Raw genomic sequence first — 24,773 nt, 5'->3', positions numbered from 1 at the left:
TCATCATGGTGCCACCTCATTTGTGGGATTATTTAATGATATGGAGATGTTTCTTGGGTGATGTGGTTGTTTAGGTTTTTTTTTTTACTTTACAGTATTGTATTGGTTTTGCCATACATCAACATGAATCCGCCACGGGTGTACATGTGTTCCCCATCCTGAACCCCCCTCCACCTCCCTCTCCATACCGTCCCTCTGGGTCATCCCAGTGCACCAGCCCCGAGCATCCTGTATCATGCATCGAACCAGGACTGGCATTTCGTTTCACGTATGATATTATACATGTTTCAATGCCATTCTCCCAAATCATCCCACCCTCGCCCTCTCCCACAGAGTCCATAAGACTGTTCTGTACATCTGTGTCTCTTTTGCTGTCTTGCATACAGGTTATCGTTACCATCTTTCTAAATTCCGTATGTATTATTTTTAGTAGAACTCAAGTGATACAGCAGAGATGTTTTACAAATTCTGTTTTAAAGTAATGGATAAATTTCACTGGATTTTACTTGTGAACAAATATGAAAAGAAGAGAACACAGTTAAGAATTTACAAAGCTGGTCTGTTATCAGGAGATCAGAACATAAAACTAAATTTCAGATCAAAGGTTCTGTTTGGAATTTGTTTGAATTATTTTATGACCTTAACAAAGTAATCTCATTTGTAACTCTTGTTTCAACTTCCATGACTGCGTACTTGGGGACATGCAATTATCTAACAGGCAGCTTCCTTTGAAATGTGATGTAGTTTAAGTGAGGACTTACATTAACAGAGAAGTTAAGACACCAAATAAGGCCTCTGTCTTGAAGTTTTACAGTGGGATGTACTTTCCCGTCATAGTTTGACTTGGGTCAGAATCATTGTTCTTGCAAGTTGGAGTTAATATAGAGCTTTGTATTTTGTTTTTTGATTGTCTTTGGCTTTCTCTCTACTTGGAAAATGATTGTAATCCTCTGAATCATTTTCTAGTAGTTTCTGTCCTTCTTTAGCTCTGCCGTCTTCCTGGTTTAAAAGGTAAAGTAGAAAACTTTATACAGACTCCTAGAAGTTTAGAATTGCAGCAGCAGACCGTTAATCATCTAGTCCAACATTCTGTTCTTTTACATGATGAAATCGCTGTAATGAGCCTTTTGTTTGTTAGTTTGAATTTACATTTTCCTGTTACTCAAAAGTAGTGCTCTCTGGTCTTAGATTCTGAGCAGATGGTAGCCACCTTGTACACTTGCTCATTCATGCGTCTTAAGTGCAGAGTGAACCAGGCAGTCTGCTTGGTGCATAAGGGGACAAGGGTGAATAAGATCACAGACTAGAGAGGATTTAGACGGGTCAGCAAATAAACAGAGCCCACTGGGTTCAGTCCTGTAAACTCTACACCAGTAAGAGAATAATCTTGTCATCCAAATGACATCCCCAAGGATGGTAGGGAGAGAATAGAGAATATAAAGGCAGCCTTTGTCAAGGAGAAAACTGAGTGCCTGCCACTTTAAAAGATGGGTTGGAATATAATGAGCAGAAATCTTCGGGGGAGGTGGAGCTGGTAAGGAGGGAAGTCGAAGCAGGACAGACATGTAAGGGCAGAGCACATGTGGAGTTTCAGGGTGGTTCCAGTTTGGCTAGAGTAGAGAGTACACACCGTGGAGAAGCAGGAATGAGACTAGTGAAGACAACCAGACCGTCATGTGGAGTGCCGTATACACATGGAAAAGGAAGTTCCGTGATAGGGTCTGCTAACATGCTTCAGCCTGAGAACAGATGTGATTATATTCGCAGTTTAGAGCCTAGCTGTCTAGTGGCAGTGCAGAGAATGGTTGCAGCGGGGGTAAATCTAGAGCAAGGGAGCCACTGAGATTACTGCAGTAGTGTAGACCAGAAATAAGGAGGCAGTATGAAAGGAGAGGAGAGGATTAATAAAATATTCAGAAGTGCAGATCAACAGGGCTCAATGATTCAGTTGTGATCATAGAGGGTGGAGAAGAACGTAGAGTCCAGGTTTCTGGCTTTGATCAGTGGATATGTATAGTATCTGGGATGTGAGTATTTTATGTCTGTTTAAGGAGTGACTGAAGGTCATCAAATTTTTTATTTGTCAATCTTTTCCTGGTTATGATCGTACCACTGCCTGATTATGATCCTTCTCTCCTTTGAGATAATCAGTACATTTCGCAGTTGTCCTTATATATGAAAAGTCAAAGTGTTCGTCACTCAGTCCTGTTGGACTCTTCAGCTCCATGGACTGTGGCCCACTGGGTTCCTTTATCCATGGAATTCTCCAGGCAAAAATAGAGGAGTGGGTTGGCATTTCCTTCTCCTGGGGATCTTCTTGACCCAGGGATCAAACCCATGTCTCTTGCATTGCAGGCAGATTTTTAACCATCTGAGCCACCAGGCAAGTCCGTGTCTTTATGTATAGTTATTTGTATGTGTGGTTTGCTCCCTTGTTCTCGTCTTGAAGCCTGGAGCTATTTCTTATTTATGTTCAATCCCTTCTTCTAACGTCTACTTTCATGCCCCATTTCAGAAGTACAAAATCAGAATTTCCAAGACAGTTACCTAGGAATCTGAAAATTAATAAGAGTTGTCTGGTGGTTTTATTTATTTATTTGTAATTAATTTATTTATTTTAATTGTAGGCTAATTACTTTACAATATTGTAGTGGTTTTTGCCATACATTGACATGAATCAGCCATGGGTGTACATGTGTTACCCATCCTGAACCCCCCTCCCCCTCTCTCCCCATCCCATCTCTCAGGGTCATCCCAGTGCACCAGCCCTGAGCACCCTGTCTCATGCATTGCCTGGTGGTTTTAATGATCAGAAGTGTTTTCAGCTGCAGAGCAATGAATTAGCTGATGGTGAAGCTGTTTTCTCCTACTAACCATGCTATCGGATGATGGATCAGTTTAGTTCAGTTGCTCAGTTTTGTCCAACTCTTTGTGACCCCATGGACTACAGCACGCCAGGCTTCCCTATCCATCACCAACTCCTGGAGCTTGCTCAAACTCATGTCGATTGAGTCGGTGATGCCATCCAACCACGTCATCCTCTGTTGTCCCCTTCTCCTGCCTTCAGTCTTTCCCAGCAGGGTCTTTTCTAGTGAGTCAGTTCTTCACATCAGGTGGCCAAAATATTGGAGCTTCAGCTTCAGCATCAGTCCTTCCAATGAATATTCGGGACTGATTTCCTTGAGGATTGACTGGTTTGATCTCCTTGCTGTCCATCTTCTCCAACACCACAGTTGAAAAGCATCAATTCTTTGTCACTCAGCTTTCTTTATGGTCCAACTCTGGCATCCATACATGACTACTGGGTTGCTATGCCCTCCTCCAGGGGATCTTCCTAACCCAGGGATCAAACCCATATCTCTTATGTCTCCTGCACTGACAGGCAGATTCTTTACCACTGAGCCACCAGGGAAGCCCAAACAACAGAAATTTATTGTCTCACTTCTAGAGGGGAAATGTCCAGATTAGTGTATCAGCAGAGTTGAGGACTATGAGGAAACAGTCTATTCCAGGAAGAGCATATTTCTAAAAGGTATTTTCAGTAAGTTGTAAAAGCTTATGGCTGTGATATGTGGGGTTATAGACTACTGAAGAGCACTTGCCAGTCTGCACTCAAGTTGTCTGACTTAAAATGGCTTTACTGAAGGTGAAGTACTCTTATACAGGCCTGCTGCTAAGTCACTTGAGTCATGTCCGACTCTGTGCGACCCCATAGACGGCAGCCCACCAGGCTTCCCCGTCCCTGGGATTCTCTAGGCAAGAACACTGAAGTGGGTTGCCATTTCCTTCTTCAATGCATGAAAGTGAAAAGTGAAAGTGAAGTTGCTCAGTCGTGTCCAACCCTCAGCGACCCCATGGACTGCAGCCCTCCAGGCTCCTCTGTCCATGGGATTTTCCAGGCAAGAGTATTGGAGTGGGATGCCATTGCCTTCTCTGATACAGGCCTACTACTACTACTACTACTATGTCGCTTCAGTCGTGTCCGACTGTGTGCGACCCCACAGACGGCAGCCCACCAGGCTCCCCCGCCCCTGGGATTCTCCAGGCAAGAACACTAGAGTGGGTTGCCATTTCCTTCTCCAATGCATGAAAGTGAAAAGTGAAAGTGAAGTCGCTCTTAGTGACCCCACGGACTGCAGCCCTCCAGGCCTCTCCGTCCATGGGATTTTCCAGGCAAGAGTACTGGAGTGGGTTGCCATTGCCTTCTCCGACAGGCCTACTAAATAGTTACTAACTAAAATTACTTGCCTGCACCCCAAGAACACAAGTTCATGTGGTGTCTATTTCCCCTGCAGAATGTAACTTCAGTTTTGTGCCACTAACAGTGTGCCCCACTGGGGCTCTGGGGTTCCTCAGGGTACTCCATGAATCCGGCATTGATAACAGTGAGGATTATGATTGCTCTCAGCTTCTCCTGTATCATGGTTTAATAACCACATCTAATCCTTCATGTTTGCCATTTGAGACATTATATAGTATGAAATGTGTTCTAATTGAAACCTGTAAGTATCAGAGCTTGAATGTACATCTGAATAACTCAAAGCTGATCTTCCTTATCCTTTTATGAGTTCATGCTTTCTTAATGCACTCTTATCCACAGGGTGAAGATACTGGAATGAAATGTAAAGTCCATCATATTGCCAAAGAGATCATGAGCTCAGAAAAAGTGTAGGTATCCAGTTTCCAATTCAAAAGACTATTTGTTTCCTCATTGGTTCGTTTAAAACATGTCTCCCATTGCTGTTTTTTACAGGTTTGTGGATGTGTTAAAACTTTTGCATATTGTAAGTATCTGCTAATATTTTCTTGAAGTCTGACTATCCTCTTTTACATCTTTCCCTATCCTTCGATATGTTCAGTGTTATTAAATTAACATGTATATACATGTATGTGCTTTCTAATACATGGTTATATTAGTAAATTCACACATTTATGTGAAGACAGAAATTTTCTAAAGTGCATTAATCTCATGTATGTGTATAATATGCCAGATGATTTCTGAAAAACAGAGCCTTTATATCTGTATCTCCAAATCTTTAAACTTTTTATCCTCATAATAAAGAGTTATTAGAAGGATGATATTTCTTCTTGGCCATTTGCAGAAGATTTCTGCTTCAGTAGAATTTTCTACAGCAATGGGTAAAGAATGTTGGTGTTCAAAACTGTTCTATATGAACAATCTCCTAGAAAGTCACTTAAAATAGATATTTTAAAAACAAACTTTTTTAAAGTTCTGTTTTCAATTTTTGCAGTTGTAAACTTGAAAAAACCTGTTGGGAAACAGTTAATGTGTCTGGCTGCATATTCATTTTTCTCATGCACTCCTGCAAGTTTTCACAAGTTCATTGCTCCTGCTGCTGCTAAGTCGCTTCAGTCGTGTCCGACTCTGTGCGACCCCATAGACGGCAGCCCACCAGGCTCCCCCATCCCTGGGATTCTCCAGGCAAGAACACTGGAGTGGGTTGCCATTTCCTTTTCCAGTGCATGAAAGTGAAAAGTGAAAGTGAAGTCGCTCAGTCGTGTCCGACTCTTAGCGACCCCATGGACTGCAGCCCACCAGGCTCCTCCGTCCATGGGATTTTCCAGGCAAGACTACTGAAGTGGGTTGCCATTGCCTTCTCTGCACAAGTTCATTACTTACTGGCAATTAAAGTGCTTTTGGTGTTACTTTGTTTTAGTTATATTTTAGCAGGATATTAAGATTTAGAAAAGAAAAGTTTGAAATAGACAAAACAATTTAAAAGAAATGGAAGTGAATTAAGTTACTATCCAAGTTTACTTAGATGGTAATTATTAACTGAATTACTGAGGAGTGGTAGGTTTACAAAATATATACTCACTCCTGTCTCTGAAAAGAGTATCATTTTCTGTTTTCTTTTGTATAAACATGAAAAGAGGGTTCCACTTAAAGGTGGGTAACATTCACCAATCCCCTGTGCTCTTTAGTTGGTCCAGTGGGCACTGCTACTGCTGCTAAGTCGCTTCGGTCGTGTCTGACTGTGTGACCCCATAGACAGCAGCCCACCAGGCTCCCCCGTCCCTGGGATTCTCCAGACAAGAACACTGGAGTGGGTTGCCATTTCCTTCTCCAATGCATGAAAGTGAAAAGTGAAAGTAAAGTTGCTCAGTCATGTCTGACTCTTAGCGACCCCATGGACTGCAGCCTACCAGGCTCTTCCATCCATGGGATTTTCCAGGCAAGAGTACTGGAGTGGGGTGCCATTGCCTTCATGGAGACCTAATTCCTGTGTGAAAAATCTCTAGCTTTGGAATATTTTTCTTAAAAATTTCTTAGCATTGCTAATTTGTTTTTTCCATGAATTTTTTTTCATGTAACTCTTGACTATATTGGTAGGTTCCCTTTTAAAATTTATGTATATATATAGCAATATTTGGTCACCTGAGCTGTTGAATGACAACAATATTGTCATTAAAAAAAATAATGATAAACTTGATAAATAAATGACTTTTGAAAATAAACTGCATATGCATTGGCTGCTATGCCCCAACTGTCTCTATTGTATAAGGAACTGTAGAGGGAGAGGTGGAAGAAAATGCTAAATTGCTGTTTTCTTGAAAACTTAGAATTTATCTCCAGAATGAGCATATTATATCTATTTGACATATTTTCTGATAGACATGTTTAAATAGACAGAGGACCTCCTGAAGGAAATTTGAAGCATCTGCAAGTGAATGAGGAAACTGGTAGAGGCAAAAATTGCTGTTTAACTTCACTGTGCTATTCAAACCTTGCATGGAACATATGTTTAGGATGCCTGTAGTCTAATATATTGCTTCTCACACTGCTTTGGTGAGCAAATGAATATTTAAATTGCACATCCATGGTGGACCAAAACTTTGGTAAAATGCAATAAAAATTCATGGATAGAAAAGTTTCTAATCCCTTATTCTTACTTTTTTTGACTAATGTCTTTGTATACCTATAACAATTTGTAGACCACACTTGGAGAAGCATTAGCTAAGTAGATTCTGTTTCTTACTAGGTATGTGAATTTTAGAAAACAGTTTGGGGAAATCCATGGCTGTCTAGTGGTTAGAACTCTGAGCTTTCACTGCTGAGGGTCCAGGTTCCACGCCTCGTCAGGGAACTCAAGGTCTCACAAGCTGTGGTGTGGCTGAAAAAAAAAAAAAAATCCATCTCTCAGGTCATGAAGAATCAGTGAAATAAAGTATGTGAAAAAAACTAAAATTATAAAGTATATGATAGGATCTCAAATTGCTGTTATATTTTCTTCTTCTCCTTCTTCCCATGTAGAGCATCAGTGAATGAAGTATCCATTTTAATATTACCAGGCAGTAGACTTTTCACAATTCTGATGCTTTCAAATGCCTTTTCCTCTACTCCTGAACTAAAATTTCGTTTTCATGAAGGAAGTTCTGATTCCAGTAGGTAGAGAAGCACTTAAAAGCAATGAAGTGAAGTGAAGTGAAAGTCAACTCTTCATGACCCCATGAACTATACAGTCCATGGAATTCTCCAGGCCAGAATACTGGAGTGGGTAGCCTTTGCCTTCTCCAGGGGATCTTCCCAACCCAGGGATTGAACCTAGGTCTCCTGCATTGCAGGCTGATTCTTTACCAACTGAGCCACAAGGCAAGCCCAGTAAAAGCATTACCAGAGTGTTTGATTTTTAAAAAAAAATATGTATCCTGATTCTTACCTCTGTGTGTTTGAAACAAAACAAAAGCACCATAAGAATAGACAATTAGACCAAAATGTTTCCCTTATCATCTCAGATCTGATAGATGGCCTCGGCTTCTTCCCCACTGATGTTGAACAGAGTGAATCATCCGTAACTCACCTTGATTTGTACATCTTCAAAACCTCCTAAGCTTTTAATGTAGGAGTGAGAATAGATCATCTGCCAACCTTATATTAACATCCTGTCTGGTATGTGCAAAGGGTAACTCAGCAGAGCCCAACATTAGTGGGTGTCTTAACAGCCAGGCATTAAAACAGATTCTGAACCATTGCTAGGAGGGCTTTGTCACCAGGATAATGTGGGTAAAGCCAAAAGCATCTCTTGTTTCAGTCCAACATTCCAATCATGCTATTAAGGCTCACGTTTACTCCCCTACCACAAAGATAGCTCATGGATAGTTGTAATCCTGAATGCTGCTGCTATCTGATTTCATCTAAATGAGTTAACTACTGTGTTATATGATAGAATATGACTGCTTTAAAATATCTTAACAGGCTTTAGATAACCCAGTGGGTATCTTTGGAAATCAACCCATTATATTAGTGGCTTGGGAGGAGCTATTATTTCAGTTATATATGATTTCCCATTAATAGTTTTCCATATTCGAGACTCTAGATTAACATTAATAGATCTTTCTCAGAAACAAAAATGTTCAGTTATCTGCACTGTCTAGTATAGTAGTCACACTTGAAATTTAATGTGTCTCTGTAGTGCAATACTTTATATATCACTTCAATATATCACTGTAGCTCACTATTATTTCTTTGTTTCGAATTTGATAAACTAGGTGATATAGCTCATAAAAGTGATTTTAAATCTAAACTAATAAATTTTATCATACTACATTGGAAAGAATTAGATTTGGGTAGCGATCATGTGATTTAAAGTATACTTAAAATTCTAAGAATCGGTGTACTTAGTTGAAGGCTTTGATTCTTCTGATGTTTGCGAGAAAAAATTGGGCCTGCAGAGGCAGTAGCAAGACTTTAAAAGTAATGTTTTATATGGTCCTTACTCTGCAGTATCTACCATGAGCGCTTAGACTTTGACCTAGATTTGAAAAAATGGTCCAATAGACACATTGTCTCTAAGTCAATACACTATTGAGTCCAAGGAAAAAAAGAGATTCTCTTTTCAAAATAGTGATGACATCCATATAGCTGCCAGAGCCAGAAAACTAGGATTTGTTCTTCATTTCTCCCTCTCACCTCTCTTGCCAAACTGTTAGCAACCCTGCTGATTTTATTTCCTCTTTACTGCCACTATCCTAGTCCAGAATATCATCTCTTACTCAAAACAGCATCAGCCTTTTAACTGGGCTTCCTATTTCTATTCTTACCCCCCTTCAGTCTGTTCCTTAAAATATTTTTTCATGTGAAGTATTAAGGGTGATTTTCTTAAAATATGTATTAGGTCATGTCACTCTCCTGCTTAAAGCTGTTTATATGATTCCCATTGCATTAAGAATAAAAGCTGTTCCTTAGCAAGTCCCAAGTCCTGGAAGTAGGATGACGATCTGTCCTAATCTGCTTTTGACCATCTTGGTTATTGTCTTGGCATAATATTATTAATGGGCTTCTCAGGTGACTCAGTGGTAAGGAATTGCCTGCCAATGAAGGAAATGTAGGTTTAATTGCTAGATCAGGAAGATCCCTTGGAGAAGGGAGTGGCAACCCACTCCAGTATTCCTGCCTGGGAAATCCTATGGGCAGAGGATCCTGGCGGGCTACAGTCCATGGGGTTGCAAAGAGTCAGACATGACTTAGTGACTAAACAGCAGCAACAAATATTATTAATAGAGCTTCCTTTTACTGTCAGAAATGATCTAATGTGGATAGTAAGTTATCGTTCCCTGCGCCTGTAAGGTGCTCTGTATTTGGCTTCTAGTAATGAGATGAAACGGCAGTGAAAGAGAGGAAGGCCTTCTCTCACTTGTAAAAGACTATGTTCTGTCCCATCATGGCCTGCTTTCAGTTTTTAGTTCAGTGCTAAGGTTATTTCTGCTGAGAGATTTTACCAGTGCGGTTTCCTGGAATATTTATCCTTCCTTCATTCATTCAAGCTAGTTCTTTCTTTATCCTTCCAGTTGAGCTTAAGGTGACTTCGTCAAAGAGGTCTTCCTTGACCATCCTTTCCAACTTTCCTGTGTTTATTTTCTTCTTGATTACATCACATATGTTGTTTATCTGTTTGTTTACTTGTTTGTTTTTAGTCTCTTCTTCTAAAATGTAGGGCTTCCCCGGTGGCTTAGATGGTAAAGAATCTGCCTGCAATGTGGGAGACCTGGGTTCGATCCCTGAGTTGGGAAGATCCCCTGGAGAAGGAAATGGCAGCCCACTCCAGTATTCTGATCTGGAAAATCCCTTGGACAGAGAAGCCTGGCGGGCTACAGTCCATGGAGTCACAGAGTTGGACACGACTGAGCGACTTTCACTTTACTTCACTTTCTAAAATGTAAGCTAGGTGAGGGCAACGATCCTGTAGTTTCAGAAAAGAAAAAAAAGTGAAAGTGTTAGCTGCTCAGTCATGTCCAACTCTTTGTGACCCCATGTACTGAAGCCTGCCAGGCTCCTCTATCCATGGGATTCTCCAGGCAAGAATACTGGAGTGAGTTGCCATTCCCTTTCCCAGGGGATCTTCCCAACCCAGGGATATCTTCTGAGTTTCCCATCATTCCTATTGTGTGGAAGGCCCCCAGTAAATGTTATTGAATGAATGAATGTGACTAATTGGCTAGTGGTTAAGAATTGTGCTTCTGCCACTAACTGTGCTCTTGGAGAAATTAATCAAGCCTTGGTTTCTTCTTGAAAATGGGAATAATAACCACATTTGGTGTGATGGTTAAATGTGATCATACAAAATAAATGTTAGGCACTTAATTAGTGTTAGCTGCAGGTGAAGTGGACATTCTTCAGGTTCGGTTCAGTTCAGTTCAGTCGCTCAGTCGTGTCCGACTCTTTGCGACCCCTTGAATCGCAGCTCGCCAGGCCTCCTGTCCATCACTAACTCCTGGAGTTCACTTAGACTCACGTCCATCGAGTCAGTGATGCCATCCAGCCATCTCATCCTCTGTCATCCCCTTCTCCTCCTGCCCCCAATCCCTCCCAGCATCAGAGTCTTTTCCAGTGAGTCACCTCTTCACATGAAGTGGCTAAAGTACTGGAGTTTCAGCTTTTTAGCATCATTCCCTCCAAAGAAATCCCAGGGCTGATCTCTTTCAGAATGGACTGGTTGGATCACCTTGCAGTCCAAGGGACTCTCAAGAGTCTTCTCCGACACCACAGTTCAAAAGCATCAATTCTTCGGCGCTCAGCCTTCTTCACAGTCCAACTCTCACATTCATACATGACCACAGGAAAAACCATAGCCTTGACTAGACGGACCTTTGTTGGGAAAGTAATGTCTCTGCTTTTCAATATGCTATCTAGGTTAGTCAGAACTTTCCTTCCAAGGAGTAAGCGTCTTTTAATTTCATGGCTGCAGTCACCATCTGCAGTGATTTTGGAGCCCAAAAAAATAAAGTCTGACACTGTTTCCACTGTTTCCCCATCTATTTCCCGTGTGCTGTTATTTAGAATTATTTCTATCAGTTAAAATCTGTACTATTTAATTTTGTTGTTACCAAGTAAGCTTTTACTCAAATCAATCAAAATAGAATTTGTTTCTGAAAAATACCCTACTAGGTTTCTTTTTCCATTAGAAAGTAAGCTCTGTGAAAACAGGGATTTTTGTCTGTTTTGTTTAGTGTTATCCCACTAAATTAATATCTGTTAAATGAATGATAGGAAAGTGATGAATAATTCTTGGTTTGGTAGAGCTCTAGTTAATTATATTCCTTTTCCTTTTTTGTATCAGAAGTTGTCCAATCCAGAGGTTGCTATAATATTGTTTATAAGTACCATTTTCAAGATAAAACACCTTAGACATCTAATATAATTAAGTACAAATGATACAATGTTTTTTTGTTTTGTTTTTGTTATTTGATTTGCTCTCTGCTGGGAGACTGGTTTAATAGATGTATCTATAAACTTATTTTATAAATGTCTAAACAGCATGATTTAAATAATACATCTTAAGAGAGAATGATCAAAGACTTTGAGGTCTTTCGAACAAAGATGGGCTGGTTAAGTTGTAGGTAAGTGGTACTTGTAATGAGGCATTTTTGTTCCACCAATTTCCTTAGGCTGGAATATATATTACCCTGAAGATTTGAGAAGACTCTCAGTTAAAATCCGTAGAGTTAGAGGCAGAGTTACTTTGGACAGTCAGGTGTTTGTTAGTAAATAGAGAATATCTTTTTAAAAAAAGTGCATTATAAAAAGAATAAAAGACTTCCTCACAGAAGCCTCCAGTTGTTACCATATTAAAATGACCATCTTGTTTTACCAAATACACTGTCTCTTTTTCAGTTTTGTGAACTATTTAATTATTCTTTGTTTTTTAGTTGTGAAGCATCCTCCTGTATTGTATGTTGACATGGACACCAAACTTTTGAGTGGCTTCCTTCGCTGAATGAAGTTCATTGTTAAGCGTGTCTCTGTCTTACCACTGGACTGTTGGTTTTCCTCACCTTGCTTTCATGTTTGCTTCTGTTTATAGACTTCTGTTTGAGAGCTCTTTTTCCGAGCTTCAAGGGACTTGGGATTGTAAATGGTGGTCATGTGATCATTTAAAATAACTGAATCTCCTTTAATGAAATAAATGGCTGTCTACTGAGTGCTCTCTGTGCAGCGTGCTGTTACATAAATTATCTGTTTCAGTCCTCATGACAACCCTGTCAAATGGGTGTCATGTCTGTTTTTTAAGTGAAGAAAGTGACCTAACTGCCAAAAGTACCCCATTACTAAATGGCAAAGCCAGACTTTAAATTCTGGGTCCCTTTGAACCCACGTGCTAAGTGAAAGTTCAGAAATTGATTAAAAGTTGTTACTTGGAATGTCTGCTGTGTTGTATAGGCTCTGGTGTATTTTTGAGTTTATTGGCTTGCTTTCAGATTATCACCAGGTCTGAACATAAACAAAGGGAGGAGTAACTTCCTTGGTCAAACATTTTCATTTTAGAATAAAATCAAGTTATTAATGTGGAGCCTATACCCCATCCCCGCTTGTACTTCATAGCATCACACTGCCTTTTGCTTATTCATCATAGCTCTCTGATCTTAGCAGCTCCTTTGCTTTTGCTTAATACGAATTGATTAGTGCCCTTCATATAGGCAGGGAGCTCTACAGAGCCCCTTGTCTGCCCATATATCCATTTGGTCTTTGTAATTCACTGTGTCATCATAGTGGTTAAGTAATGCCCTAAGGTCGGGTCATACCAGTCAGGACAGCTGGTCATTAAGTCACTTGCTGCTCTTTGGCCCTGGGGATATAAAGTCTGACCTGATGAACAAGGCCATCTGTTTTGTGCTTCATTACGTTAAAATGTTCAGTCTCGATTTTGTTTGCATTAATTTTTGCTTGCTTTTGCCCAGGAGATCAGAGGTGGTAAGACTAGTATGTTAATACCTCACAGGAACTGAGTATTTTTTTTTAAGTTGATCTGGTTGTAGGTTTTCTTCAAATTATTAAGAATAATATTATACTACACTTTTTAATTGAGGCACCCATTTCTATTTCTAAAAAGGCTTGGTGGTGATTAGGAACTTGTTTTGCATACAGACTCTTTGGTAGGTTTTATGTTAGAAGAATAGACTGAAGTATATGTAGTTGATATTTTAAAAAACTCACTCATTTACCTAACTTTTTAAAATAATTTTATTTTTATTTATTTTTGACTGTGCTGGGACTTTGTTGCTGCATGGGCTTTTTCTCTAGTTGCAGCAAGTGGGGGCTCCTCTCTACTAGCTGTACGCGGCCTTCTCTTGTGGGACATGGGCTCTAGGGCATGTGGGCTTCAGTAATTCTGTCTTCTGGGTTCTAGAACACAGGCTCAGTAGTTGTGCATAGGCTTAGGTGCTCCGCAGCATGCGGGGTCTTCCTGGACCAGGGATCAAACCCGTGTCTTCTGCATTGGCAGGCAGATTCTTTACCACTGAGCCACCAGGGATGCCAGCACCTAACATTTTTATACTATAGCTCCCTCCCACCCATTTATTTTAATTCCTCAGCTTTTCCAGTGTGAAAAACTATACTCTGGATCTAACGGAAAGTACTAGTCCTATCGTCCTGTGTCCTCACTGACTTATTCAAGGGGGTGTTGGCAACTTTAGATTCTTCTGCCCCAAAATAGTTTTGCCTCTGGCTCTTAAGTGTCATCACACTTTCCCAAATTATCCTGGCTGTTAGCATTTAGAAGAAGAACGAGACATATGTTGTAATCATCCTTTCTATTAAAAATATTTTTTTTCCTCCTTCCAGTGGCACATGTTTGGCAGTGGTTGAGGTTCATGAAGAGTTGAGAAGTTAGATTGTGTGTAGTTCCTGTGTGACTTAGTTACATCTGGCGTTGTGGCCACTGCACATGGCTTTCAGGGGATGGTGGCCCACAGGGTGGGGAAATGAGATGGGGGCCAGGGCTGCCCTGTGCAGTTAAGAAGGTCATCATAGACATTCTTCTTTTGCTCTTATAATTATTTCTCTTTTATTTTGACATGCTGTTATAATTTTAAAAAAATACATCATGGTGGACTTCCCTGGTGGTTCAATGGTTAAGCTCCAGTGCTTCCACTGCAGGGGTCACAGGCTCAATCCCTGGTCTGGGAACTAAGGTCCTGCATGCCTCACAGTTCAGTTCAGTTGCTCAGTTGTGTCCAACTCTTTGCAACCCCATGGACTGCAGCATGCCAGGCTTCCCTGTCCATCACCAACTCCCGGAGCCTCCTCAAACTCATGTCCATTGAGTTGGTGATGCCATCTATCTCATCCTCTGTTGTCCCCTTCTCCTGCCTTCAATCTTTCCCAGCATCAGGGTCTTTTCCAGTGAGTTGGCTCTTCACATCAGGTGGCCAAAGTATTGGAGCTTCAGCTTCAGCATCAGTCCTTTCAATGAATATTCAGGACTGATTTCCTTTAGGATTGACTAGTTTGATCTTGCAGTCCAAGGGACTCTCAAGACTCTTCTCTAACACTACGGTTCAAAAGCATCAGTTCTTTGGTGCTGAGTTTCTTTATGATCCAACTCTCACACCCATACATGACTACTGGAAAAACCATAGCTTTGACTAGACGGACCTTTGTTGGCAAAGTAATGTCTCTGCTTTTTAATATGCTGTCTAGGTTGGTCATAGCTTTTCTTCCAAGAAAAGCACAGTACAAGCCCCCAAAATGGCATCTTTGGCCATTCATTCCTGCAGAACTGCTGACATTACCCAATAATACTTCAAAAAAAACCCCACAGTTTTGCCAGGTATGTGTCAGGGACCCCCAGTTAGAGGTGACCACCTTACTTGTCAGTGCAGCATACTAGCTGGTCTCTGTTGACTGTGTCTTAAATAAACCAGTTTCCTTTTTGGCAGTGGTGGCAGACATGGAATGCAGAGTCTAGCAAAGCTGTGTCAAACAGGTCCTTAAGCTGCTTAGCAGCTAATGTCTGCTGTCACTGTCCTGGCTGAGGAAATGCCTTCTAACTGGAAAATAAAAGTTATCCTCCTGCCAGGGGACAAACATATCCATCATTTAACCTATCAGAAGAAAGGACAGTGCTTCTTGTTTTGCTGAAAAAGGAACTCTTGCATCTTAATTATATTAGTCTTTGAACTGGGAAAATGAAAAATGCCATAGAAGATGTTTAGTTATAGTGCTTTGAGTATATTTACAGTTGAGGATGTTATTTGTGATATGTAAACACATTCTCTATAGTTCTGCCTGATGGAAATCCTGATGACTGTCAAAAATGTTAAGTTAGCTCTATTTTCTCTTACTATATGTGAGTGCTGATAAAAACAAGCTGTTTGGAGGTGGAATTTGGCCCCAATCCATTTGGTTTGTGGAGTTTTTTTGTGTGTTTTTCTGAATTTTAGTTTATACAAGTAGTAAATTCTTATTTTATATTACAGTAATTAGTTGTAAAAGTAGTTCTTTAGTTACTGGTGGAAGTAGTTTGGTTCCTATGGGTTAATATGACTATTTGGGGTTGATAAAGGTACTGAGGGCTTCCCAGGTGGCTCAGTGGTAAAGAATGCGCCTTTCAATGCAGGAGACACAGGAGACGTGGGAAGATCCCCTGCAGGAGGAAATGGTAACTCACTCCAGTATTCTTGCCTGGAAGATTCCTTGGGTGGGCTACAGTGCATGGAATCTTGAAGAGTTGGACACAACAACTGAACACACTGAGCACTAAGTGAAGGGTTTATTAGCACTTGTTGAGCACAGCATTTGACTTGTCTAAAATATACCTTAGAAGAGGAGTCATTTTTTTCTTTTTTTTCCCTTTGGTTGTATGGGGTGACATGCAGAATCACAAAATCTGGTTCCTCAAGCAGGGGTTGAACTCTTGCTTTCTGCAGTGGAAACAAGGATCTTAACCATTGACTACTAGGGAAGTCCCCTCCATTTCTTGACTATTGCAAATAGTGCTGCAATAAACATTTGCATGTATCCTTTTGATGTATGATTTTCTCCTGATGGATGCCCAAGAATGGGATTACTGGATCGTACGGTAGTTCTGTTTTTAGTATTTTAAGGAGCGTCCATACTGTTCCCCTCGTAGCTGTACCAATTTACATTCCCACCCACAGTGTAGGAGGGTTCCCTTTTCTCCACAGACTCTCTAGCATTTATTATTTGTAGATATTTTGATGATGCCATCCTGACCTGTATAAGGTGATTCAGTTCAGTCACTCAGTTGTGTCTGACTTTTTGCAACCCCATGGACTGCAGCACGCCAGACCTCCCTGTCCATCACCAACTCCCGGAGCTTACTCAAACTCATGTCCATTCAGTCGGTGATGCCATCCAGCCATCTCATCCTCTGTCGTCCCCTTCTCCTCCCGCCTTCAATCTTTCCCGGCATCTGGGTCCTTTCCAGTGAGTCAGTTCTGCACATCAGGTGACCAAAGTTTTGGAGTTTGAGCTTCCGCATCAGTCCTTTCAATGAATATTCAGGACTCATTTCCTTCAGGATGGACTGGTTGGATCTCCTTGCAGTCCAAGGGACTCTCAAGAGTCTTCTCCAACACCACAGTTCAAAAGCATCAGTTCTTCTGCACTCAGCTTTCTTTATAGTCCAACTCTCACATCCATACATGACCACTGGAAAAACTATATCTTTGACTAGACAGACTTTTGTTGGCAAAGTAATGTCTCTGCTTTTTAATATGCTATCTGGGTTGGTCATAGCTTTTCTTCCAGAGAGCAAGCATCTTTTAATTTCATGGCTTCAGTCACCATCTGCAGTGATTTTGGAGTCCAATAAAATAAAGTATGAGGTAATACTTCACTGTAGTTTCGATTTGCATTTTTCTGGTCATTGGTTATGTTGAGCATTTTTTCATGAGCCTCTTGGATATCTGTATGTCTTCTTTGGAGAAATACCTATTTAGATCTTCTGTACATTTTTTGATTGGATTGTTTGTTTTTATTGACATAGAGCTGCATGAGCTAGTTGTATATTTTGGAGATTAATTCTTTGTAGGTCACTTTATTTGCAGATATTTTTCCCATTCTGTGGATTGTTTTTTCCTTTTGTTTATGGTTTCCTTTGCTTTGCAGAAACTTTTTAAGTTTAATTACGTTCCATTTGTTTACTGTTGTTTTTATTTTCATTACTCTGGTAGCTTTTATTTACTTTCAAATTAAATATGAGTTTGTTGTCCTTCACAAGAAGCTCAAGTAATACTGATACTAATGGTTAGTGTGTGTATGTATGGGGTAGCTATTAAAAGGGATCAGGGTAGAAATCAGGGTCTTTGTTTTGATTTTTGATTTGCCCAGTGAATTCCTGAAGGGAAGCAGTTAGAAAGGAGAAAAAAGATAAAGCCTAGTAAAGAGTCTGTTTCACCCAACCTTTGCCTTAAGGTTTTTAATTAAATTCCTTTCTAAGAAGGAACAATCTTTTTTTGAATCCTCAGGACTGTGATACAGTTTGCTATTGTCTTACTTATCCCCTGAGGGTACGCCTCAAAATATATTGAATTCTGGCCAGGTACCATCTCCAGCCTCACCCTTTCCAAGTTCTCTGGAGAGAGAGGGTGGGGTAGGGTGGACCTGTCTTAAAACATGGTATAAATAGTCTTATTATAGGGAAAAGTCAAGGAAAAAGAATGTGTGATGATAAAAATTTTTAATTTCTATAAATTCTGGTGAATTTATGGGGAGGTTGGATAGAGGGAAGAGAGAGTTTCAAGTCCAGAGTTAAAATGTTTTGTTGCGTCTGTGTGCCAAATACATTGCAGAAAGCTTTGTGTGTAGTATCTAATTAAAGTCTTACAGCCCATTTAACTGATGAGTAAAATGGAGCTAGCTCAATGAAATACAGTAGAATAGGAACAAGGGCTTACATCCAATATTCTCTGATTATCAAGAATGTATCACCCTCTAAATGCCTCAGTTAGAATGTTCCAGCAGTTAGCAAATAATTACTGAAAGTGGACAAAAGGATGCTCCCAATGTAAAATTAATTAAGATCTTCTGGGAACTTTTAAATAAATGGATTTTGTCCATATAGCAGTATTAGAATAATTTTGAGGACTACTTAAGAGTTCCGGTATAATTTGCAGATACCTCCTTAATATAATTGCTAAGTTTGGAGATCAAACCAAAAGATTTAAGAGAAATATCATGTTCTGTTTAAAAACCAAACATCCACTCCAGCCACTCGGGGTGTGTGTGTGTGTGTGTGTGTGTGTGTGTGTGTATGTGTGTATGTATGTATGTGTACTTTCTTATCCAAGTAAGTGGGGTAAGAGGAAGTGGGTGCTTTCAGTTTGAACTCTACATGGGAAATACAGTTTGCAGTTCATATTGTTGTGGTAAAGAGAGTGACTGGGGGAAAAGCTTTTCATTATATTAAGTGGTATGTGTGTGTACATTGTTTTTCCTCCTCTGAACTGTAACAGGATTTCCGGGATGCAGTAGCCCATGCTTCCAGGCAACTTGGGAAACCAGTGATTGAGGACCGGATCCTAAACCAGATCCTGTACTACTTGCCTCAGCTGTATGAGCTCAATCGGGATCTCCTGAAGGAGCTGGAGGAAAGAATGTCAAACTGGTAAAAATGGGCCGACCCGCTTTCCCAGAGTTTCCAATTTTAGATAAAGGCAGAAGGGACCTGCATGTGACAAAGACTTGTTGTTCCTTACATTGTGTTTATTCAATATGTTGAATTTTCTTGGCGTAAGAATTACCTGTAGATTGATCACTTTATTTATTTATTTATTTTTGACCACACAGCACATCATGCAGGATCTTATTTCCCCAACTGGGGATTGAACCTGTGCCCCCTGCATAGTGGAGGCTTGTAGTCTTAACCATTGGACTGCCAGGGAAGTCCCCTAGATTGATCACGTTAGATGGCCAGAATTCACTGGTGCACTCAGCTCAGTACACTACATTTTTTAATTCTTTAGTAATGTTGTCTCAAAAGCAAGAAGGGCCTATATTTGGCCAATTTAACTTTCTATAGGTGCCCTTTGATAATCCAAGATTTTTGAGACTGGGAGGAGAGTTTAGTTGATATATTCACGTTGGAAACATTTTTAAATATCTCTCTTTTTGGAACCTCAAAAAGAGGAAACTGCATTTCCTAAAGGAGGCTGTTAACTGAGAGAATAGGGAGATTTTTCTGTTTGGTTTAGGAAATTTACACATATATGACATTATTGTAGGTGCTGTAGATTTCACAACCGGAAAACAATACCAAAGGTTGACTGCCACTACCCGTATTTGAGTGTTAGTCGTTCAGTCCTATCCGACTCTTTGTGACCCTGTGGACTGTAGCCCACCAGAATTCTCCAGCCAAGAACACTGGAGTGGGTTGCCATTTCCTTCTCCAGGGGGTCTTCTCGACTCAGGGATCAAACCCCAGTCTCCCACATTGCAGGCAGATTCTTTTTGCCATCTAAGCCACCAGGGAAGCCCGTTATGATATTTAGACAGTATTATGATATTTAGACAGTAATAGAAAGTTTGGTGACATCTTTGGAAATGTGTGGTGAGTTTGGTTTAGGGGGTTGGATTTACTGTTGAAGTTCATGGGTAACCACCAAATTATTAGAACAACATTGTGTATCACCTACTTTGATGATAAAAAAATTTCCCTCTAAGTTTTATTTATATATAATCCAGGAAAATAACCTCTGCCTGTTTTGGAAATATCTTGCCTCTACATGTTGGGAAAATATGCTAAATAGTGATTAATACTTCACTACGGCCTAAGTATAAAATTTATACTTACACAGTTTAAGGGCTAAGGAGTGATTAAAACTATAATTACACAGTTTAAGGACTGAGGAGTGACTAAAAGCTCTCTTTTAAAGGCATGCTAAAATAATATGTAATTACAAAGAATTTCCCTGTCCGTACTTTATCATTCGTCTTACAAAAAATTATCTTAGAAATTCATCTGAATTTTCTAAAGTCTCTGGCTGTACAGAAGCAGGAAAGACCAGTCAGGACTAGCAGACCAGTCAGAACTGGCAGAGTCCAGGCAAAATATTATGATGACAATCGAAATGGGAAAGAGTGGGCATTAGGGGATATATCTTATAAGAAGAGGAAAAAAGGATAAACAGATGGCTTGGAAATGGGACTCTGCTTATCAGTGGATATATTTTGGATCCTGTAATGACTCTTTTTCTTGTCTATCCCTTCTCACTCCTTAGGACGGAACAACAAAGAATTGCTGATATCTTTGTAAAGAAGGGACCATATCTAAAAATGTATTCCACATACATCAAAGAATTTGATAAGAATATAGCTTTGTTGGATGAGCAGTGCAAGAAAAACCCAGGTTTTGCTGCTGTTGTTAGAGAATTTGAGGTATTTTTGCTACCATCCTCTGTTTTGCTACCACTTTCTCTGTTTTGAAGCTAAAACTATCAGTAAATTCCATTTATACCAAACTAGAAAAGTTTTAGAAGTATTAAGATATTGCTTATTTCTTCTAATTTGTATGGTAATTAAACTTTAAAATTATGTGTCAACTTTTCTTCCCTCTTTTCCTTTCTTCTGAAGTCTTCATGCTGTTAAGAATGGAAGTGTGATAGATATATGTATATATATATATATATAGCTGTGGCCCAGGTTCTCATCACTGTCCAGTGAGTTGTTCTGTTGCCTTGGCACCAAAAAAAAACACAAGACCGGGGAAAGTTAACCGTCCAATGTCTAAGGATGCTTGCACAACAGATGCTTTCTTAACATGCATTATCATTATGCTTTCATAATTATCCTGCATACCAGACCCTGGAGGTATATATTTAGAAACAAATAGAACCCTCTGAACAAATTTGAAAAAACTCTTCCCTTCTCACTTGAGCTGTGTAAGAACCCCAGGACATCTTAGGATGCGGGGACATTTTCCCAGTTAATACCTGTTATGGAGATTGGAGGTGGGGCTCAGAATTGGGCACCAGTATCTGTTATACATACTACAGAAAACAACTTTAAAGGCAGAATCAAATGTCCTCATGGTCAAGTCAAAAGGGTTCCAGAATCAAATGTTTCCATAGACAATGTGATTTGGGGCTGTCCTTTGTAGCCGTTCATCTGAGAAAGTTTACATTCTTCAGGCTTATAAGAGGTTTGTTTAGCAAGGCTGTTTTTCAGGTTGTCTTGAATTTCTGCCTTCTCCCCAGTACCAACTGTTGTTATTATGAGTATATTGACAACAGGCTCTGATGTTTATTTGAATCCAGTTCCCAGTAGTTTTATTTCTGGGCTGTGAATTTCCTCACGAGTCAGTGATTTCGAAGACCTATCTGCAAGAGAGGGTGGGCTCCATGATGAGTCAGCTCTGGTCTCCCTCTCAGTGTATGAGTTGTGCCTTAAAATAAAGGGAGTATCTCCATGAACCCCCTCCCGGAGTTGCTGGCTATTTAAAACTTGGCTTCCCGAGCACCTGAGTCTGGGTCTCTTGCTTCAGAGGAAAATGTTCGTGTTTACTTTGGATGCCTTTCCTTTCAGATGAGCCCACGCTGTGCTAATCTGGCCCTCAAGCACTACCTGCTCAAGCCGGTTCAGAGGATTCCCCAGTACAGGCTGCTGCTAACAGGTGGGCTTCTCTGGGAGATTGCCAACCAAGGAACTCCTGTCACACTGAGGACACCCTGCCTTTCCTGAGAACACTTCTGTTTTTCTGTCTATCCAGTAGCTGCTTTTCCTAACAAGGAATTTATACATTGCTGGTGGCCTCACATAGACATCACCAGAACTGAGCTTCTTCCAGTTCTTCGATCATCCATGTGCATTCTCTGCTCTGGGCATTTCTACATGTTAATTTGTTTTGCTCAGAACTTCTTTTACTGTCCCAGCCCCAAAACCTTGGGTCATTTTACCTGCTTAATATTACTAATTCCTAGAAGGTGCTTTTCCAGCGACTCAAGAATGAGGTTTAGAGGATCATTCCCACATATTTGAATATCAACTACCATGACCCTGGGGCTTACCTGGTGGCTCAGATGGTAAATCTCCTACTATGCAGGAGACTTGGGTTTGATCCCTGGGTTATGAAGATCCCCGAGAGAAGGGAATGGCTGCCCAGTTGAGTATTCTTGCCTGGAGAATTCCATGGACAGAGGAGCCTGGCAGGTTACAGTCCATGGGTTCACGAAGAGTCAGACACAACTGAGCCACTTAAAACACTTTGTTTTTCACCATGGCCCTAGTCACTTACTTCAGAGGGTTATTATAAGGATTGATTGATGAGCTATGTGCTTAGAGTAATGCCTTGCTCATAGTGAAAGTGAAGTTGCTCAGTCGTGTCCGATTCTTTGCGACCCCATGGACTGTAACCCACCAGGCTCCTGGAATTTTCCAGGAATTTTCATGGAGTTTTCCAGGCAAGAGTACTAGAGTGGGTTGCCATTTCCTTCACCAGGGGATCTTCCCAACCCAGGGATTGAACCCGGCTCTCCCACACTGCAGGCAGACACTTTACCATCTGAGCCACAAGCCTTGCTCATAGTAAAGTCTAAATAAGTATTAACTCCTATTATTAGATCCTTACCATCATCATCATCACTGTCACTATGTCAGGCCATTGTCTGTATCTTCTACAGCTTCAAGATTACCGGGCTGCGTGTCTTGTTTACCAATGTAATCATTTAAAAAAGAAGAAGGAAAAGAAAGCTATGATTTGAATGGAGGCTCAGGACTTTATATTCATTGGCTCTTTAAATCTTCACCATAGCTATGCATATTTCACATATTAAGTTGTTTGGCATTACAAAAAAGCCAATATAGTCTCAGTACCAAGCATAGTATCAAACACATACTACTAGGTCCTCTGTGGTATTTATGGAAATGTATTGGATGTGCAATACCTTAATATATATATAGTACCATTAAGAGTTGTTTCTAGAACTTCTCTGTATGTCTGTGGTTAAAACTCCCTTCTTCCAATGCAGGGGGTACAGGTTCAATCCCTGGTCTGGGAACTAAGATCCTGCATACCAAAAAAAAATTTGTTTTAAAGGAATTGTGTCCAAATACACAAGAATATTCAGATGCCTCCACAACTCTAAATTCAGTCAGTTGAAATTTTATGTAATAGGTTTTGAGGTACTTGGTTCCTGTTAGTGTTCTTAAGAAATGGCATGCATGCTTTTATCCTTAATCACTTTCTCTTAAGCCAAGAGCTTAATGGAATGAGGGAAGTGAATTCTGGAAAGCCAAGATTTCTTGATTTCCCTTTAGGCAAAGCCATCCTTCCAAGCTTCCCTGGTGAACCACTGGTGAGGAATGCCTGCCTTCAGCCCCAGGACTGGCTACCCTAGATATTTCTACTTAATTTGAATTTCTTGCTGTGAATCAGGCACTGGATTTCTCTCTGGACTGACATAAGGCAAACCAAATAATTTCAGGATATCCTGTCCATCTGTACTTTCTTTCCTCTGCAGTTGGCAGAGATTTGGAATACACAGGGCAAAAGGAAGTGCCCATGCATGTGTTGTGTTTTTGCTAGATAAATTCAGTGCTTTATCATAAATGAGCTATTGAAGGGCTCAGGCTATTTCTACAGCTGTTGAATTAAGTACTGTTTTTAGTGGCAAAAGACAACTATGGTTTTCAAATGGGAGAAGAATGGAGCAAGGTTCTGAAATTTTCATGTAAAAATATTTTTTTCCCACACTATGACTGATCCAAGTAAAAGTTACACATGTGTTTAATGTAGGCTTCATGCTGGGTTTGATTTTAATTGATGAATGGTGAAGTAGCAACAGTAAGTTTTAAAAATTCTCTTTAAGAGAACAGGTTTCACTTGTTTCATTGTTTTATAACCAAGATGATATGAGATTGGAGTTAGTTTTGAGCTGTGTTTTGTTTAATCTTAAAGCCCCCCCCCCCCATTTCTTAACTTGGAAAATCTACATTATTTAAATGATGTACAATACTTTATATATAGTAGACTCTTAATAATTGTGGATTTATTGAAAGGTAAATGACTTGTTCAAGGTTGCAAAGTCAGGACTAAAGTTAAAGAAAGAACATAGACTTTGTAAAGCAAAGACTTCATATTCATTCTGTGCCTTTTCTTCCATTGATTCAGATTCTTCCCTTCCTCCCCCCTGACCTGAGTCCCCCATCCCTCCAAAGCCATCTCGGATTACTTCAGTTCTCCTTGATCCTTCGTGTCAGTGCATTGTGACTTAGTAAAGATTTATTTGGTGTCTTGTTTATTTGCTAATATTTGTATGACTTGAATATTGATTCCTTAGTTTGATTATAAACCCCTTGAGGTCAGTGAGTGAGTTGTTGTTGTTGTTGTTGTTTTGTGGCTTCTCTGGGCCTCGTTGCTGTCCACGAGCTCTCTCTAGCTGTGCCAAGTAGTGGCTACTCCTTGTTGCGATGCAGGGCTTCTCATCGCAGTGGCTTCTCTTGTTGTGGAGCACGGGCTCTAGAGTGCAACTCAGTAGTTGTGGCACACAGATTATTTCCTGTGCAGCATATG

The 24,773-nt window shown here is 40.2% G+C and overlaps 1 protein-coding gene across 4 annotated transcripts in view; it reads left to right on the top strand.

The window, feature by feature from the left end:
• Positions 1 to 24,773, top strand: part of FGD6 (FYVE, RhoGEF and PH domain containing 6) — a 106,871-nt gene that overhangs the window by 44,827 nt on the left and 37,271 nt on the right. For all 4 annotated transcript variants that reach the window (XM_002687205.7, XM_005206128.5, XM_059886842.1 and 1 more), the window contains exons 4-8: positions 4,601 to 4,668; positions 4,754 to 4,784; positions 18,721 to 18,872; positions 20,485 to 20,641; positions 21,788 to 21,875. In XM_002687205.7, coding sequence (XP_002687251.1) covers positions 4,601 to 4,668; positions 4,754 to 4,784; positions 18,721 to 18,872; positions 20,485 to 20,641; positions 21,788 to 21,875 — 496 coding nt within the window. The remainder of the gene's footprint in view (positions 1 to 4,600; positions 4,669 to 4,753; positions 4,785 to 18,720; positions 18,873 to 20,484; positions 20,642 to 21,787; positions 21,876 to 24,773) is intronic.

This window comes from Bos taurus, chromosome 5 (assembly GCF_002263795.3).
Source record: "Bos taurus isolate L1 Dominette 01449 registration number 42190680 breed Hereford chromosome 5, ARS-UCD2.0, whole genome shotgun sequence".
NCBI classification, from domain to species: domain Eukaryota; kingdom Metazoa; phylum Chordata; class Mammalia; order Artiodactyla; family Bovidae; genus Bos; species Bos taurus.
This window is presented reverse-complemented; position numbering and strand designations above follow the sequence as displayed.